Source organism: Neovison vison, chromosome 6 (assembly GCF_020171115.1).
Source record: "Neovison vison isolate M4711 chromosome 6, ASM_NN_V1, whole genome shotgun sequence".
In the NCBI taxonomy this organism is placed as follows: domain Eukaryota; kingdom Metazoa; phylum Chordata; class Mammalia; order Carnivora; family Mustelidae; genus Neogale; species Neogale vison.
The window spans coordinates 122,496,192-122,512,256 of record NC_058096.1 but is presented as its reverse complement, the minus strand read 5'-3'; the positions used below and the strand labels follow the sequence as shown (position 1 = coordinate 122,512,256).

Here is a 16,065-nt window from a genome sequence, read left to right as displayed (position 1 = left end):
ATATTGGTTTCTGTGTTCTCTGCCTTCCCTCTCCTCCTCCACAGCCTGCTCTACCAGTTGATGCCCATAGATCACAGTGACCCCTGCTTACTGGGAGGACCCAGAAGCCCAGCTCTGCTGCTCCCTACTTCAGTGACCTTCAGCTAGTTAACAGCAACTGAGTCACCATGAAGTGAATGAAGCTGATCTTCAGGGTTTCTCACTTATACAAGCCTTTCGCAAAGTCCCCTCCAAGCTTCTGTTAGGGGCCCTAGCAGTGTGGTCACATGTCTTATTCTTTGGTAAAATCTTCATAAGTATGGTATTTTAACCACAATAGTTAAGACCACTGTCTCTTTCCACTGCGACTTTTCCCTCCATCATGTTCTCCTTCTGTTGGCTGGCAGTGTAGTGGCCATGGGCATTTTGTACTTGAAATCTATATTCTGTCTCTTCAAGAGCACTCCCCCCCTGCCCACCTCAAAGAAGAAGTTTTAGAAGATTCGGCCTCACAAGACTCAGATCTTCCCTGTTTGCTGCTCCTCTCTGAGTTTCAGTTTCTTCATCTATAACCTGGGGTTGGCTGAGGTTCCTGCCACACATCCTGTGACTGGGCGACTTCAGTTTCTCCTCTCCCACTGCCCCTTCCTGCGGCACATCTTCCCCACCCTCTGTACTGAGAGAGAAGCCATCCCAGTCTTGATGTGGGGTACAGTGGCGGGGGTGAGGGGAGGGTGGTGAGCTGAGCTTGAGCTTGGCCACAGCAGCAGGCAGCTGCCCTTAACTAACTGGTCTGCCCATGAGTTCACATCCTCCTGACGGCTCTGCACCAGGCCCTTGGCCGATGTCCTCCTGCCTGCTGTGTGTGGCAAGGAGTCAAGACTTTAGGGAGAGATGCTCCCTCAGAATGATGCTTGCTGGGATGGGCCTTTCGGGATTTCTGTGTTCTGCTTAGCCCCTTGGAAACTGTTGAGTCCATGGGTGGGAGGTCTATATATGTGCTAACTGACCACTCCAGTACTATAGGTCAGAACAGAACCTTCTACTTCCCAGGGCCTGCTAACTGTGAGGAAGGGCACAAGACAAGGCTCTGGAGAACATTATTCAGCAGAAAGCCCTTCCCATCCACTTCTTATTCTATTTACTTGACAAATACTTAGATGTAGCAGTTACTTTGTGCCAGGTACTGTTCTAAGAGTTTTATAAATGATAACTTATTTAAAAATCACAGTAACTTGCATATAGATGTGGAAGCTAAAGCCCAGAGAGGTTAAGTAATTTGTCTAAGATCAACATAGGTAAGGAGTGGCAAGGCTTGTATTCGCTCCACACGCATAGATTCAGCATCTGCTCACTTGACCTTGACATTATACTGCTTCTTCCAACTCTTTCCCATGAACTATTCATAAGTGGTAGGATTTGTTCCGTGGAGACCCAAACAACTTTAGTGGATAATGTCACTTATCCCTCAGCCAAGTTCACAAGCTCCTCAGGAGCACGCCCATCACCTTCCCTGCAGCCAACACCTCATCTGTCCCTAATGCTTGGGCCCCAAATTTCTCATTGCAGTGACCAGCCTAGCTCTTATGACCTGGGAAAAAATGAAGAAAAAGGGCTTAGAAGCAAATTTTTAGAAAAGTTTGATGCCATTTCCCCCCAAACTTTCTGACTTTGCACACTGAAAGTGAGAATAAAGCTGAGAAGCCCTATCAAAACTGAGTCCAGGTGTCACTTTTGCCCTTGCCTTGCTTTTGAAGCTTCAAAGTATACTGCTTGGATACTTCTTAGCCTCAGAAAAGAGAATTACCAATATTGAAACCCTAAAAGTAACCTCCCCAAATGGTAACTGCTTAAGTTTTATGGCCGTAAAAGAATCAGTGATTATATATTTGGTGGTATAAATTTCAATGCTGAGATAGGAAATGGTGACACCAGATCAGAATATCACATTGCCAATATTTCACATGCTATTAAAAACAGCAACACCTGGGTGGCTCAGTTGGTTAGGCAGCTGCCTTCGGCTTGGGTCATGGTCCCGGCGTCCTGGGATGGAGTCCCGCATCATGCTCCTTGCTCGGCGGGGAGCCTGCTTCTCCCTCTGCCTCTGCCTGTCTCTCTGTCTGCCTGTGCTCGCTCGCTCTCCCTCTCTCTCTGACAAATAAATAAATAAAATCTTAAAAAAAAAAAAACAGCAACAAGAAAAACAAAACCAAACCAAAAAACCCAGATACCATTATTTTTTAAAGAAAGAAAAAAAAGTCAACTTCAATTTTATCTTTCTTCTCAGGATGCATCTCTGTGTACTGGGCTGGTGAGCACTGACCTGGCCACAGGCAGGCATTCAAGGGAAAAAAGGAGATGCAATTGGCCAGGTTAATCCACAGCAAAAATGTAGGGTTGAATAATTTATTTGATGGCGGAGGGAAAACAGTGCAGCAAAATAATTCTGTTTTTCCTCTCTCCCATATGTCCTCCCCTAGTCAGGGAAATTAGACATTAGAGTTGCTGCCCCTGCCCTTGCAATGAAAACTAGATGAAAGTTGAAGACTGAAAAGGGCAGGAGGGCTTTGCAGAATTAGGTTACAATTTGTGCTTTGTATTTATAAAGATAAAGGAATTTCTACGTGCAACTTGCAAGGCACCTTTAACTCTCAAGTTCTGTTTGCTGCTAGCCCAGCACCTCTGTAACTCTTTACGCTGGAGCCAGAGTGGTATTTGGAAAATCACTAGTACACAGGTCAGAAGGAAATTTCTTCCCATTTTGACTTTTGATGGTGACTCTCTTACTGGTTGGGGTTTCTCCGGGTCATAGTGCTTCCCATTTCTCTTGAACAATACCTCAGGTTCAAGGAATGTACCCGGAATATGGCGGAAAATCTGTATTCACTTTAAAATTTACATAAAATTAGCTTAAACCCTCATCCCACATCATATGGAAATGTCCACTGTTCCCCCAATCCCAGATTCTTGCAGGTTCCCAATGGATGACTGCATGGGAATTATGTTTATATGGTTACGTTTACTTCTGTTTCCTGCTACTGTTTATAGTGGTCACCTGGAGGTGAGCAGATAATTCATACTTAATTCCAAAATTCCCAAAGAATTGTCATGAAGCCTAATAGTTCTCATATTGGAGTCACTCCTTCATGGTAAGCTACTGTTTCAGGGTCTTTTGAAATACATTATGCTACCCAGTAGGGAGTATCTTACCCCCAATGTAATTAATCATTCTAGTAGTGTGCTCAGTAAGTTTCAAAGAGTATGGGCTGTCAGTCATGATAATTTAGAGGAAGATAGTCACTGAATAGGGTAAGTATAGGGTTGTTTGAAAACAAGAATGAAAGTGGGAACAGAGACTTTTTCTAGGTGTGGATTTATTTTCATTTATCTTGCTTGGTACTTAGAATGAATGCACTTTTGATCTGAGGACCCATGTCCTGCTCCATTTGAATAGGGAATAGGGAGGCTGCAATGGTAGTAGATAGACTCCTTCAGAAAGGAGCAGGAGTTTGACAGACTGTGGTTTGTTTTTCCTTTGTGAGAGATCCTAATACCATTTCCAGAATATGTAACTCTGGATTTTGCCCCCCACTCTCCACACTGGGACTGTTGAGATTTATGGAAACAAAACCTAACACTTGTAGGCCTTATTCTATAAACAAGATTTTACCGCTAGAGCTGATCGATTCCACGGAGGTGACCCGTCTTATATTGCCAGGCCACTGGGCCAAGTTCTGGGCCTCAAAGTTGTGAAAATAATTTTAACCCCCTCTGAGAGTATTCACCCATTCTTGGTTTCATTTTCACTTTCTTTCATTTCTTCATCTTACAGATGTTTCTATTAAAAACTATGCAAATCTTTTCTCCATTTATTTATTTATTTAAATTTTTAAATTTTAAAATTTTTCATTATGTTCAGTTAGCCAGCATATAGTGCATCATAAGTTTTTGTTGTAGTGTTCAACAATCCATTAATTGCTTATTACATCCAGTGCTCATCACCACACACACCCTCCCTAATACCCATCACCTGGTCACCTTTCTCCCTTTAAAAATCACTTTTCTGGCTCTTTCTATATAGTTATATATCGTTCTGATCACAATATATATGCAAATCTCTGAATATGTTTTACTCAATGTTCTTTCATACATACTTTCTTAAGTTTCTAAATTTTTCTCATTTTTATAATTTTTGAAATTGTATTAGTCCATTGAATTAAAAATACAATTTGCTTTATTTTGTGTGTGTGCACATGTGTATTTTATTCATTTAGAAGTTATGGCCCCACTGACTTCTTTGGTTGCTAAAGAGCTTTCAGTCTAATTGTCATTGTTTTATAGGTATTCTTTCTCTAGTTTTTAAAGAATGGGCTTGTAAGTTTGAAAAAATATTTTAGGCTTAATGTTTAGCAGCTTTACCACAATATTTCTAGGTGTGGATTTATTTTCATATATCTTGCTTGGTACTTAGAATGCCCTTTTGATCTAAGGACTCATGTCCTGCTCAAAATGAAAATTTACAGTCTTATCTCTTCAACTATTGTTTATCTACCATTCCCTCCATCCTCTTTTCAAGAAACTCTAGAGCTTCTCAGACTAATTGTTCATGACTCTTATTAATCTGTTCTTCCACATTATTACTTCTTTCTCTCTGTGTACAGCATGCCAAGGATCTGATGGATCAGCATAGATAGAGGGGGTGCTTCTCATTGTTGAGGGAGCCCAGAGCGAAAGACTCCAGCAGTGTATGGACCCTGGGGCAGGCGTAGGGAAGAAAGATGAGGGCAAGTGTCGGGGGTGGACATAATGAGTCATCATGAAGAAAGTGTCTTTAAGGCTCTCCCTCCTCCCCAATATAAGGAGCCCTCAGCAGAGGCACTTGAAGCAGACCTCTACTTGAGGCCTCAGATAAAGAAATCTAGGAATAAAGGTGCCTGGGCTATGAATGTAAATATGTGAATTAGCATGACTAGCCACAGATCTTGAGTTTTGACTCCAACTCCCATTAGACACTGCTGTGCATGACCTGTGCACTAAATCTGGTGTGGGGAGGACAGTTTTCCCCCATGAAGCCTGCCAGGTAGAACCTTTGTAATTGCCTAGGGTCAGAACTAAAAAAATTAACACGGGTTTTTAACTAGAAGTTAGATTACTCGGGAGAAACAGACAGTAACCAACATACCACATCATGTCAGGTCATAATAAGTACTCTGATAAAAAATAATTCAGTGTAAGGAATAAGGAGTGACAAGGATGGTATCTTCAATAGGATGGTCAGAAAACTCTTTGAGTGGATAGCATTTTATGAAAGACCTATATGAAATGGAGAAATAACTATGAGATTGTATGGAGGAAGGGTCTTCTAGGCAGAGGGATTAATATGAGAAAAGGCCTTGAGATAGAGTGTGCCTGCCTTTGGGAGGAATAACAAGGAAGCCAGTGTGGCTGGAGCTGAGTGAGGGAAAGGGCTTTGGACGGTACCAGGGATCAGATTACATGAAACCTTGTAGGCCAGGGAAGGATTTTTGGATTTAGTTCTCAGTGTGATGGGAAAGGATTTGGATTTAATTTTCATTGTGGTGGGAGGTCATCAGGGACTTCTGAACAGGAGAATTATGTAATCTAAAGGATGATTTTGGCTTGAGGAACTAGACTTGGGGGCAAGGATGAAAGTGGACAATTAGGAAGCAATTGCAATTATCCAATCAAGCAGTAATGGAGGGTTGGTCAAGGTTACTATCTGCAGACCCAGTGAAAAATATCCCAATTCATAATCAGTCTCAGTGAGGCAAAAGAATTGATGGAGTGGTGGTATTAATTAAGGAGGAATTAAATAAAAAGATGGGAGGTGGTGGTAATAAGGTGAGGTGCTTAATATTGAGAGTTTTTAGGAGATAGAGAGGGAGCACTTTGGTCTTGGGTCTGGTCCAAGGAAAAAATGACTGGGACAGAGTGGACAACAAGACTATTGGAAAGGAATAGGACAAGAAAGTGAGAGGCTCGGCACTGTGTGCATGAGGCTGAAATCACCTAGGCAGGGGCAGTGAAGGAGAAGGCAGGAGAAGTTGGCTGCGGCATGCCAGGTACTCAGATCTTCTGTGAATAAGGGGCACCTAGGAGGAAGATGAACAATAGCAACCATGAGGGGTTGCGGGTAGTTTAGCCTGATGACTTCTGCCTTGAAGGAGCTGGGTTGTTGTTGTTGTTTTTTTAACATATTCTGATGTGTTTTCCATTTTATATTATATGATGGTTCATAAATTTTAATAGATCATATTTCATAAAACAGTATTTTTTATAATTTTACAAAATATATACAGATATTGTGTATAATATGTGAATATATATATATTATCCATATGTTTATGTAGATAATAGGATACATGGTAAACTTGAAAGCAAATATTGTTTTAACAGAAATATCATGTAGGCCATGAAATCTCCTGAAGAACCATCCCTGTTCTAGAACACAGGATCTCTCTTTAGTTTACTGTTAACCAAAAAAATACTGGATGACTCTTGTTAAAGCACAGTAAAGAAGACTTTATCTAAGGGGTGGGAGTGCTATTGAGATAAGCATACGGACCACTGCAAAGGGATTTTACAATGATGGAGAGATATTTGGCTCAACTCTAAATATAGCATGGGCGGGTGGGATTTTATAACCAAGAAGAAAGGTGGGGCAGGATGGGGGGTGGTCAATGGTTGGAAAATTACTAAGGGGAAATAAGGATAAGGAGGGATTCTGCCCAAACCCACTTAATTCTTGCTAAGGACATGCCAGGGCAAACAGACATCACCTGGGGGATTGTGGAGGATGAGGAACCGATCAGATTCAAGCATAATCAGGTAGCAAGGTTGGGGATTCTGGTTAAACCGGGTTCTTAGCAGGATTCCTACTAAAACTGGGTTTTACAAGGATGTGCACAGATGGACTGAGGAGTGGATTAGGAGCCTGAATAAAGTTTGATCAAGCAAAAAGTTTTTGTCATACCTAAAAGACAATGTCTACAAGATTTCTGGATAAACACAAAACCATTTTTCTTTGCTTCATATTGTCTCCTCACCCTTTTCTTATCCATATTAGAGTTTAGCACTGGTTATCATAGTTTTACATCTCCTCAGCCACATCTGTGCAGACCCTTTCTACAGATGGTTCAGATAAGTACTGACAGCAGCAAGTGGGGGACCATCTCACTGAGATGGAGGACAGGGGAGGAAGAGAGTATCTGTTGCTATATAAACAGCACTTATCCAGCAAAACGTTGAATATGAATATCTGAAGCTCTAGAGCAAGTGATTGGCTGGAAATAAGCATCTGTGAATTATTAGCTTATAGTTAGCAGTTGAACCCAAGGGGATAGAAGAGAAAAACCAGAGAATGTGGAGAGTAAGAAGATCAAGAACAGGTACTGGAGATAGCATTTAAGGAGAGATCAGAGAAAACTGACCAAGAGGTCAGAGAATGGGAATGAAGAGAGTTGCAGGAAGTAGATAAGACCAACACTGTGACATTCAACAGAGTGGTCAAATAACAGGAGGTCTGAAAAGAGCTCTGAATTTGGCACTGGTGGGAAGTCACTGACAACCTTTGTGAGGGAAGTTTTGGCACCGAGGTTGGGTACAGAGGCTGGGGGTGGAGGCAGCGATTGCTACTTACTCTTTCAGGGAGTTTGACTGTAAGAGAAAAAGAAACTAAAAGCATTAGCAAAGGGAATTGCTGAAGTAACTACGATGAGGAAGGGAGAGGGTAGTAAGCAGGGTAAGCAGCCCACAGAACAAATTAAATGGGATGGGAACAGGTTTGTGATATCATCAGTCTGAACAATTGAGTAAGTTCCTCCAGTATTTCTCAAACATTTAGTTAAAAGAACTAACATGTAGATCAAAAGTGAAGTGTTTTTAGGATGAATTCTGCACAAAGGGGCAAGTTTTTGGCAACAGAATGATTGGAGAGGTATACTATTGCTGTGCTGTCTAATATGAATCCCACTAGTTCCATGGGGCCATTTAAATTTAAATTAATTAAAAATTTAAAAGATTAAAACTCCACCTTCTCAGTCACACTGGCTACATATCAAGTGCTCAATGGCTACAGTGTCTGGTGACTCTCACGTTGGTCAGCATAAATATAGAACATTTCCAATATTGCAGAGAAGCCTTTTGAAAAGCACTGCCCTGCAGGGGCTAAACTGACTAGAGCTGGAGTCTTGATGAAGTCAAAGAACAAATGTTGGTGAGGTAATAAAGGGCAAATCTTGGAGGGAGACATCTTGTGCACAGAGATAGGGTACACTGAGGTTTAAGATTTAAGGATTAGTTCTTGGTGAAAAGGTTCAAGGTTATGTCATGGGACAGGAGCTGCTGAAATAGCCTGTGGATGAAGATCTTTGAAATGGTAAAGACCAAAGAACTTTGAAGCAAGGTTGTTGGTGAATTTTTCCATGCTGAAATAGCTCAAACTGACAGTAATAGTTGGTTGGAAAGAAGAAACTTATGTCGACTGCCAAAATCCTCAGTGAACAGAGAAGTAATGACAAATGATTAGTAGCGACCAGCGGTGAGAGGTGTGGGCACCTCAGAATGGGAAGGGTGTTGTTACTCAAGCTCTCTGTGAAATGTGGTAAAACAGGCAGTGTCTGAGGACAAGTGTTGTCCTTTAGGTAGGGCCAGATTTCAACGAAAGCATAACCTTATGGGACATATTTGCTGGAGAGGTTGAAGATACAGAGGAGTTTATTATAATGGAACAGGATTTCCAGAAGACCTAGTAAAGCTTTGAAGAAAGTTTAGTAGAAGAGGAAAAATTTATGAGTACAGATGACTGTAGTGACTTGAGGAAAAGAAGGTTCTTGAATTTATGAGATGTGCATTTGGGGTAATGGCCAGGGAAGACTTAAGTCCCAGGGGTAGTCAGAGATCTCACAGGATTAGAAGACTATAGTTTTTGTGTAACATTCAAACAGTATATTGTTTAGGAACAAACTTCTCTATCTGATTAGGGAGTTGTCTAGATGGATCTTGTGTGCCTGGCTCCTGAAATCATCATAGCAACCAATCAGTTATAATTAGACCCAGACCTTCTCTATTACCCAAGTCCTGGGCAAGGGAGAGAATCTCAATATGGATTGGTGTCCCAATGGAGTCCCAGTGATTCCAGGAGCTGGGTGACCTAAGATGTGCCATCACAGGGGAGGACTAAAGCCTCCTTGAGATAAATCTTCCCTACATCATCAGGAATCAGCATGATGTGCACCGTGTATAGCTCTGAGTGATGTCATGGAAGGCAGTGGCTGGTGAGGAACTAAAGAGTATAAATTGTGAAATACTTTCAGTTCCACTCAAAATGGACCTCAGTGATATTTCCACCCCAGAGTGAGGGAAGAAGGAGAAAAGACAAATAGGAACAAATTTTTCCTATCATTACTTTCTCTATTCTACTCTGGAAACAGAGGTAGAGATAGTCTCTTGCAGCTTCTCAAACTGAGCTATTGTTAAAATGCTGATTCTGAACAACAGGTGTGCTGGGGAAGGGGGAACAGAAATTCCACATTTCTGCCCAGCTTCCTGGTGATGCCCATGCCTTTAGAACACAAACCACACTTTTGATTGGTAGGTGAGGAGTGGGGCAGTCAGATAGATGGGTGTAAGGAAAAGCCCTTATAATCTTTGGGCGGAGGAACCTAAGTCAGAGATTTGGGACTGGTCTGTTACTGGAAAAAGTTGGTAGGAAGGAAAGAAGATACTGTGAGGTTCTGCAGAGAAATAGTCATAAATCAAGAAGAGAGAAGAAGCCAAAAGTGAAGTCATTTCCAGTCCCAGAAGGTACAGCTGACCAGTAAGGAATAATATAACATTGACCTGTGAACTGGGAGAATTTTCAGCTCTGAGTTTGGTTTCTCCCTTAGCTCATCTGCTCTAAAACCAGAATGAGTTTCTCCAGACATGAAGCCGCTAGAAGCTTTTACAGCAGGTGGCACTCTTACATTATCATTCAGAGTTTAGCAAAGAAGGAGCAGGAGCCCCAGGATTGCCTTGCAAGGCAATTGCTGAATACAGTAAACCTTCCCTCTGTTCCCCTTTCACAGTTCCAGGTACTCAGTAAATTTTCCCACCATCCTCCAATATCGGAACACATCCTATACATGGGCTGCATTTTACACTTGCCAAGTGCTTTATAGTCTTCTAGCAAGCAAAATGCAATAGGCAACGATTTGAACTTGTGCTGACTCACAGTGGCCTGAGTCCTCTTCCCTTAGAATTCAAACCACCACCAACCTTCTTGATTATGTGTTCTCACTGGGCCACCCTGTGGACAGTTCAATTTTGCCTGGTGCGTGTCACTGTTATTTGTCCTACTCCCTCTTAGAAGAGAAAACTATTGATCAGATCAATTTAATTTCTCCTACCTCCCTCAAAGAACACCTCAAAGGAAACTCCTCTCATCTCTCTCACCAACCTAACTCCCCTTTCGCCCTTAATGTCAAGACTCTTCACTGAATTCTGGAATGATGACGCTTTATTCAAAACCCACCCTAACATTTTCCCCAGGGCAACATTCAACTTTATATTAACTAAGAAATAGCATTTCCCACTAACCCTGCTCTTCTCACCCACCACTATTTAATTTCTTGGCCAACTCTCAAGTATTTCTGTGACCCAGAACAGGTCCTACAAACCTTATAATCAATCACATTTAAGGAGTTAGGTGGCACACATCCCTTCCACAAACTTCAATACGTCCTTGGGAGTGAAAGCCTTTCTCTGAACTCTCCCAGCATGTCCTCCAGGGGTTGTAAAAATTTCCATTGGCAATTCATACTGGGAAGAGCAAATGTCTCGTACCTGGGGTTTCCCCAACACTCCAAAAGCACATCCTCACCTTCTCATCTATGAATCATTTCCAGCATTTCATTCATGTACGCTAAATGGTCTTTGACCACCACAATCCCAAAACAACCATCAGAAGGCCCAGTTCTCCTTCTGATCCCTGAAAGAGCTTAGAGAGGTCACTGAAAATAGAGGCTTTGGTTGACTGTGTCATTTCCAAACTGTTTTACATCCTTGGGCAAGCTGGCCATGGAAGCAGCATTCATGAGGAAAACTCTCTAACAGGAACTATGTGAATTTCAAATATATTACTCAATGTGATACCCAACTAGTAAGGCATAACGAGGGGGGAAGATATTAAATTTGTTACCATTATCAGAAATCTTTTCAGTATAACAGGCCAAGGAATAAGGGGGTGAGGAGGGGAAGGGAGAGCTTTTGGTAATGGCATAGAAGTAACGGAGCTTAAAACAGCTACAGTGAAGAGAACCGGTATTCAGGTTAAAGGAAGTTTAACAGATGGGTGGATACCTTGTCTAACTCTGCTGTTTTCCCCTGGAATGGGATTTAAATTCACAGAACCACAGTACTAGAAAGATTCTTGGAACCCTTAGACTACCCCTTCATTAAACTGATTAAGGAGACTGAGCCTCATGGTAGTTGCAGTTTGCACAAGGCCCACATTTAGTTATTAGCAGAGTGAGGACAAAAGTCCCATTCTCCAGATGCCAGTATGTATATGCACTTTCCAGAGTTTAATACCTAGTTCTTCAGTATCATTACTGGTGAGATAACATCAGGGTATTGTATAAAGAGAAACGGGGTTGTTTTTCTTCCTTCTTGTTTCTCCTTCCCTAATCTCTACCATTCCCTTTTTAGGTGCTGCTTCTGTGAAGAGTCAAGCATATTTCAACAAGACTGGAGAACTGCCATGCCTCTTTATAAACTCTGAAAACATAAGCATGGATGAGTTGGTAGTATTTTGGCAGGACCAGGATAAGCTGGTTCTGTATGAGCTATACAAAGGCAAAGAGAACCCTCAAAATGTTCATCCCAAGTATAAAGGCCGCACAACGTTTGACAAGGACAATTGGACCCTGAAACTCCACAACATTCAGATCAAGGACAAGGGCTCATATCAATGTTTCATTCATCGTAAAGGGCCCAAAGGACTGGTTCCCTTGTATCACATGAGTTCTGACCTATCAGTGCTTGGTATGTAGTCAATGGCACGTTCAGATCCCTGGCCTTCTCCAATGGGACTGCAATGAGCAGAGAAATGTTGGGGGAGGCAGAGGAGGATTTGTCGGGGGTACCTATAGAGAGAAGGCAGGAAACAGTCATTTCTGGGAAATCCATTTGAAGGGAATGCAGAGTTTGGTGATAGGGAACTGAAAATCTTTTGTACTTTTTATAGTTTGCTTCTGAAGGATCAGTAAGAATTTGCTTTGGGTACAAACTAGAGCTAACTGAACAAAGTTAATGTGTCCAAGGGAAAACCATGGGTAATTTGGCTATTACTAAATTTATATAACTATACAGGCTTCAGATCTCTTCTACATTCATCTATTCCCTTTGGTCCAAGATTTCTTACCCATTAAGTCTTTGCCTAGAGCTCCTAGCAAAGATGACAGCTGATTGATTTGGGTTTTTCCTTCAACCTCCTGGAGGTTACTTATGAGTTGTTTGTTGCCCAACAAAAGCCCGGGAGACAGAAGGGAAATAACCCAGCACACATAATCCCCAAACTGACAATTCAGCTCCTCTTTTTTTCCGGCCTTGAAAAGCCTAAATATCACTACAGACTTAATTAAAATGCAGTACAATTGTTTTTTATTTTAATGCACAGTTCTGTTAACATATGTATAGATTCATGTAGCCACTACAATAAATAGGATACAAAACATTTCCATCACCCCCCAAAAAATTTCTTCATGCTATTGTTTTGTAATCATGCCCTCTTCATACCCACAAGCCCTGTTTCGCATCCTAGAGTCTTATCTTTTTTGAGAATATCACATAAATGGAGCCACCTTTTAAGATTGGCTTCTTTTATTCAACATAATGCCTTTGAGATTTATCTAAGTTGTCGCATGTATCAAAAACCTGTTCCTTGTTATCACTGAGGAGCATTCTATTTTATTGACTCAACCCATAGAAAGACATTGGGATTTTTTTTTTTCAGTTTGGGGTTATTATAAATAGCTGCTGTAAACATATACCAGTGTGAACCCAAGTTTTCATTTTTCTAAGGTAGATACCCAGGTGTGCAATTACTAGATTCATATTAACTTTTGATGAAACTGGAAAAGGCAGATCAGCAATGATTATGAAGCCATAGAATAAAGAAAAGGCAAAAGTAGAAATAGAATGAGGAGTCCTCCCTTTAAGCCTTGTATGATTCAAACAAGGCTGCAGGGCTTTTGGAACATTTAACTAAGTGATAAATAAGTGTGTTCAAGGTATGGCCAGATACTATTGAGGAACATGGTATGTTTTAGGTGGGACATGATCATTTTTTTTATTTTAACAATTTTATATTTATTTTAATGTATTAGGAAAAACAATAACTAACTTATCCAACCTGTGATTTCACAGATATTGTTAAGGAGGCCAAAGGAAGTAACACTTTCTATAAACCACATAAAATATAAGCAGAGTACTTAATTAGTGTGTCGATACAGCAAAACTTAGAAAAGTGACATGCAAATCATTGGTTTTAGAGACAATAAAGTAAATTAGAAATTAGTATGTAGAACCTGAAAACTACTCTTGAAGAGTTGCAAGGATTTTGCTAGCAGAAGGGGCTAGGTGCCAATGGTCTCCAACAGCCATCAAATCTGAATGGCAAACTAAGGCAAGAAAAGCTCTATGTTTATCAAGGTCATATATTTTCCCTAAAAATGGCTGGGTTTGGCCTTCATCTTATAGTACATGATGAAGAAAGCTTGACAGTCATGCCCAAAACCAATATTCTGAATTTCTAAATCCAAAATCCCCATCCACTCACTTATCACTATCCTGTTTGGGTTTCTAGAAGATACGACCCAGAGCATGCCAACACCATGAACTCTGTTAGTATCGGTCCCTTTCTGCTTCCTTAGTCTGGCAAGCTGCAATGTACCCCATGAGACAGCTGGATTCTAATGTCAGACTACTTCTCTGTCCCAAAACTCCACTCCTCAGAACAATAACTTCACTGTGAATCTTTGGTGACTCAATTCAGCCCTCCTGTCACTCAGAGAGCACTACCCACCCTGATTGGGGTAAGCAGGAAGTAAGCATGGCCCAAAACTCCATTCCTGAAAAATAAATGTGGGGTCTGTATGTGGCTCTCGCCATGGACTGAGGCCCACACTTTAGATACCCAGAAGCTCCCAAGTGTGCCCCCAGGAAGTTCCCCGATCAGAGCCAGTTATTTGCAGTTGTCTTCTGGACACATCTAAATTTAGACTGATTTCTTTTTTTGTATCTTTATTCTGCTTTCAGCTAACTTCAGTCAACCTGAAATAATGGCAACTTCTAATAGAACCGAAAATTCTGGCATCATTAATTTGACCTGCTCATCTGTAGAAGGTTACCCAGCACCTAAGGAAATGTATTTTAAGCTAAAAACCGAGAATTCGACTACTAAGTATGATACTGCCATGAAAAAATCTCAAAGCAATGTCACAGAGCTCTACAACGTTTCTGTCAGCTTGTCTTTTTCAGTCCCTGAAGCAAGCAATGTGAGCATCACCTGTGTCCTGAAACTTGAGACGATGGAGCTTCACTCCCTACCTTACAATATAGGTAAAGCTGCTTCCCAAGTTTATTTCTTTCATCAGGTATTATACCCAAATGGTTGATGCAGATCATTCAACGTGTCCTGCTTGCCAGGAAGCCTCCAACAGGGCCATTTCGTGGTACTATTAGGAAGGAAAAAGTTGGAGGGCTCCTCTCTTCATCTGAGTGTTGCTGTAGGGTCCCAGAGACTATGAACATAGGCTGCACTTAAGGAACTCTGTTCTTAGCCCCGAAACTGACCCAGTCTTTTGGGCTACCTTTGGATAGAAGATTCTAAAGTTTAAGTCAGAAAATGCAAGATTCCTCCAGCTAGAATTCTTACACACACACACACACACACACACACACGCACCGTCATCATCACCCATCCTTCCAGCCATCCATTCGTATATACGGTACATGCTTTGAGTACAGAGTCACTCTAGATGTTGTTGGCTGTAGACATGAATCCTAAAATGCATAAGACATGCTCTCTGCCCTCAAGTACCTTCCAACAGAATGTGCACACATGAAAAACTGGATTTTTAAAAGATTGAATTAGGATCTAAAGCATATCCCACGGAAATAGACAACTAAATTTAAAAACAAGAGTGACCGATAATCAGTTTTATAGACATCTGGAGATAGGTAGGTTCCTTGAGGGCCAGAGAAGCCTTCCTAAAGGAAATGGGACCTTAAAACATCATAAAAGATAACTGGGCTTTAAAAGCATGAAGGGCCCCCTGGATGGTTCACTGAATGAAATGTCTGCTTTCAGCTCAGGTCATGATCTCAGGATCCTGGGATCAAGCCCCATGTCCAGCTCCCCGCCCAGCCAGAGAATCTGCTTCTTCCTCTCTTTCTGCTCCTACCCCCACTCATCCTCTCTCTCTTCCACTCACTCACTCTCTCTCAAATAAATAAAATATTCTAAAAAAGTTTAAAAAAATACATAAAAGTATGGTGAAGAGATGACAGGTATCAGACTTGTGGTTTCCTGAACAGAAAGAAAAATTCTCAGACAGCATCCTGGCTTAGAAGGTGGGAGGACTAAAATCAATGAACAGTATTTGATACAGGTACAGGTGGTGGTGGTGGTGGGTGTATGTATCAAGGAAAGACTAAGAAGCAGAAATTCTTGCAGCATGTTGATAGTATAGTACAGGGTCCAGTCCAGCTGGAGGAAGGGGTTGAAACTAAACAGCGTCCACTAATAGAAGCCTAACATTTTTTAAAATAATTTTTTAATTTTTTAATAAACATATAATGTATTATTAGCCCCAGGGGGTACAGGTCTGTGAATCGCCAGGTTTACACACTTCACAGCACTCAGCATAGCACATACCCTCCCCAATGTCCATAACCCCACCCCCTCCCCCAAACCCCCTCCCCCCGGCAACCCTCAGTTTGTTTTGTGAGATTAAGAGTCACTTATGGTTTGTCTCCCTCCAATCCCATCTTGTTTCATTTATTCTTTTCCTACCCTCCAAC

At 41.4% G+C, this 16,065-nt stretch overlaps 1 protein-coding gene across 2 annotated transcripts in view; it reads left to right on the top strand.

The window, feature by feature from the left end:
* CD86 (CD86 molecule) overlaps positions 1–16,065 on the top strand; it is a 67,087-nt gene that overhangs the window by 35,987 nt on the left and 15,035 nt on the right. For both annotated transcript variants that reach the window (XM_044252231.1, XM_044252230.1), the window contains exons 3-4: positions 11,689–12,024; positions 14,299–14,601. In XM_044252231.1, the coding sequence (XP_044108166.1) occupies positions 11,689–12,024; positions 14,299–14,601 (639 nt within the window). The remainder of the gene's footprint in view (positions 1–11,688; positions 12,025–14,298; positions 14,602–16,065) is intronic.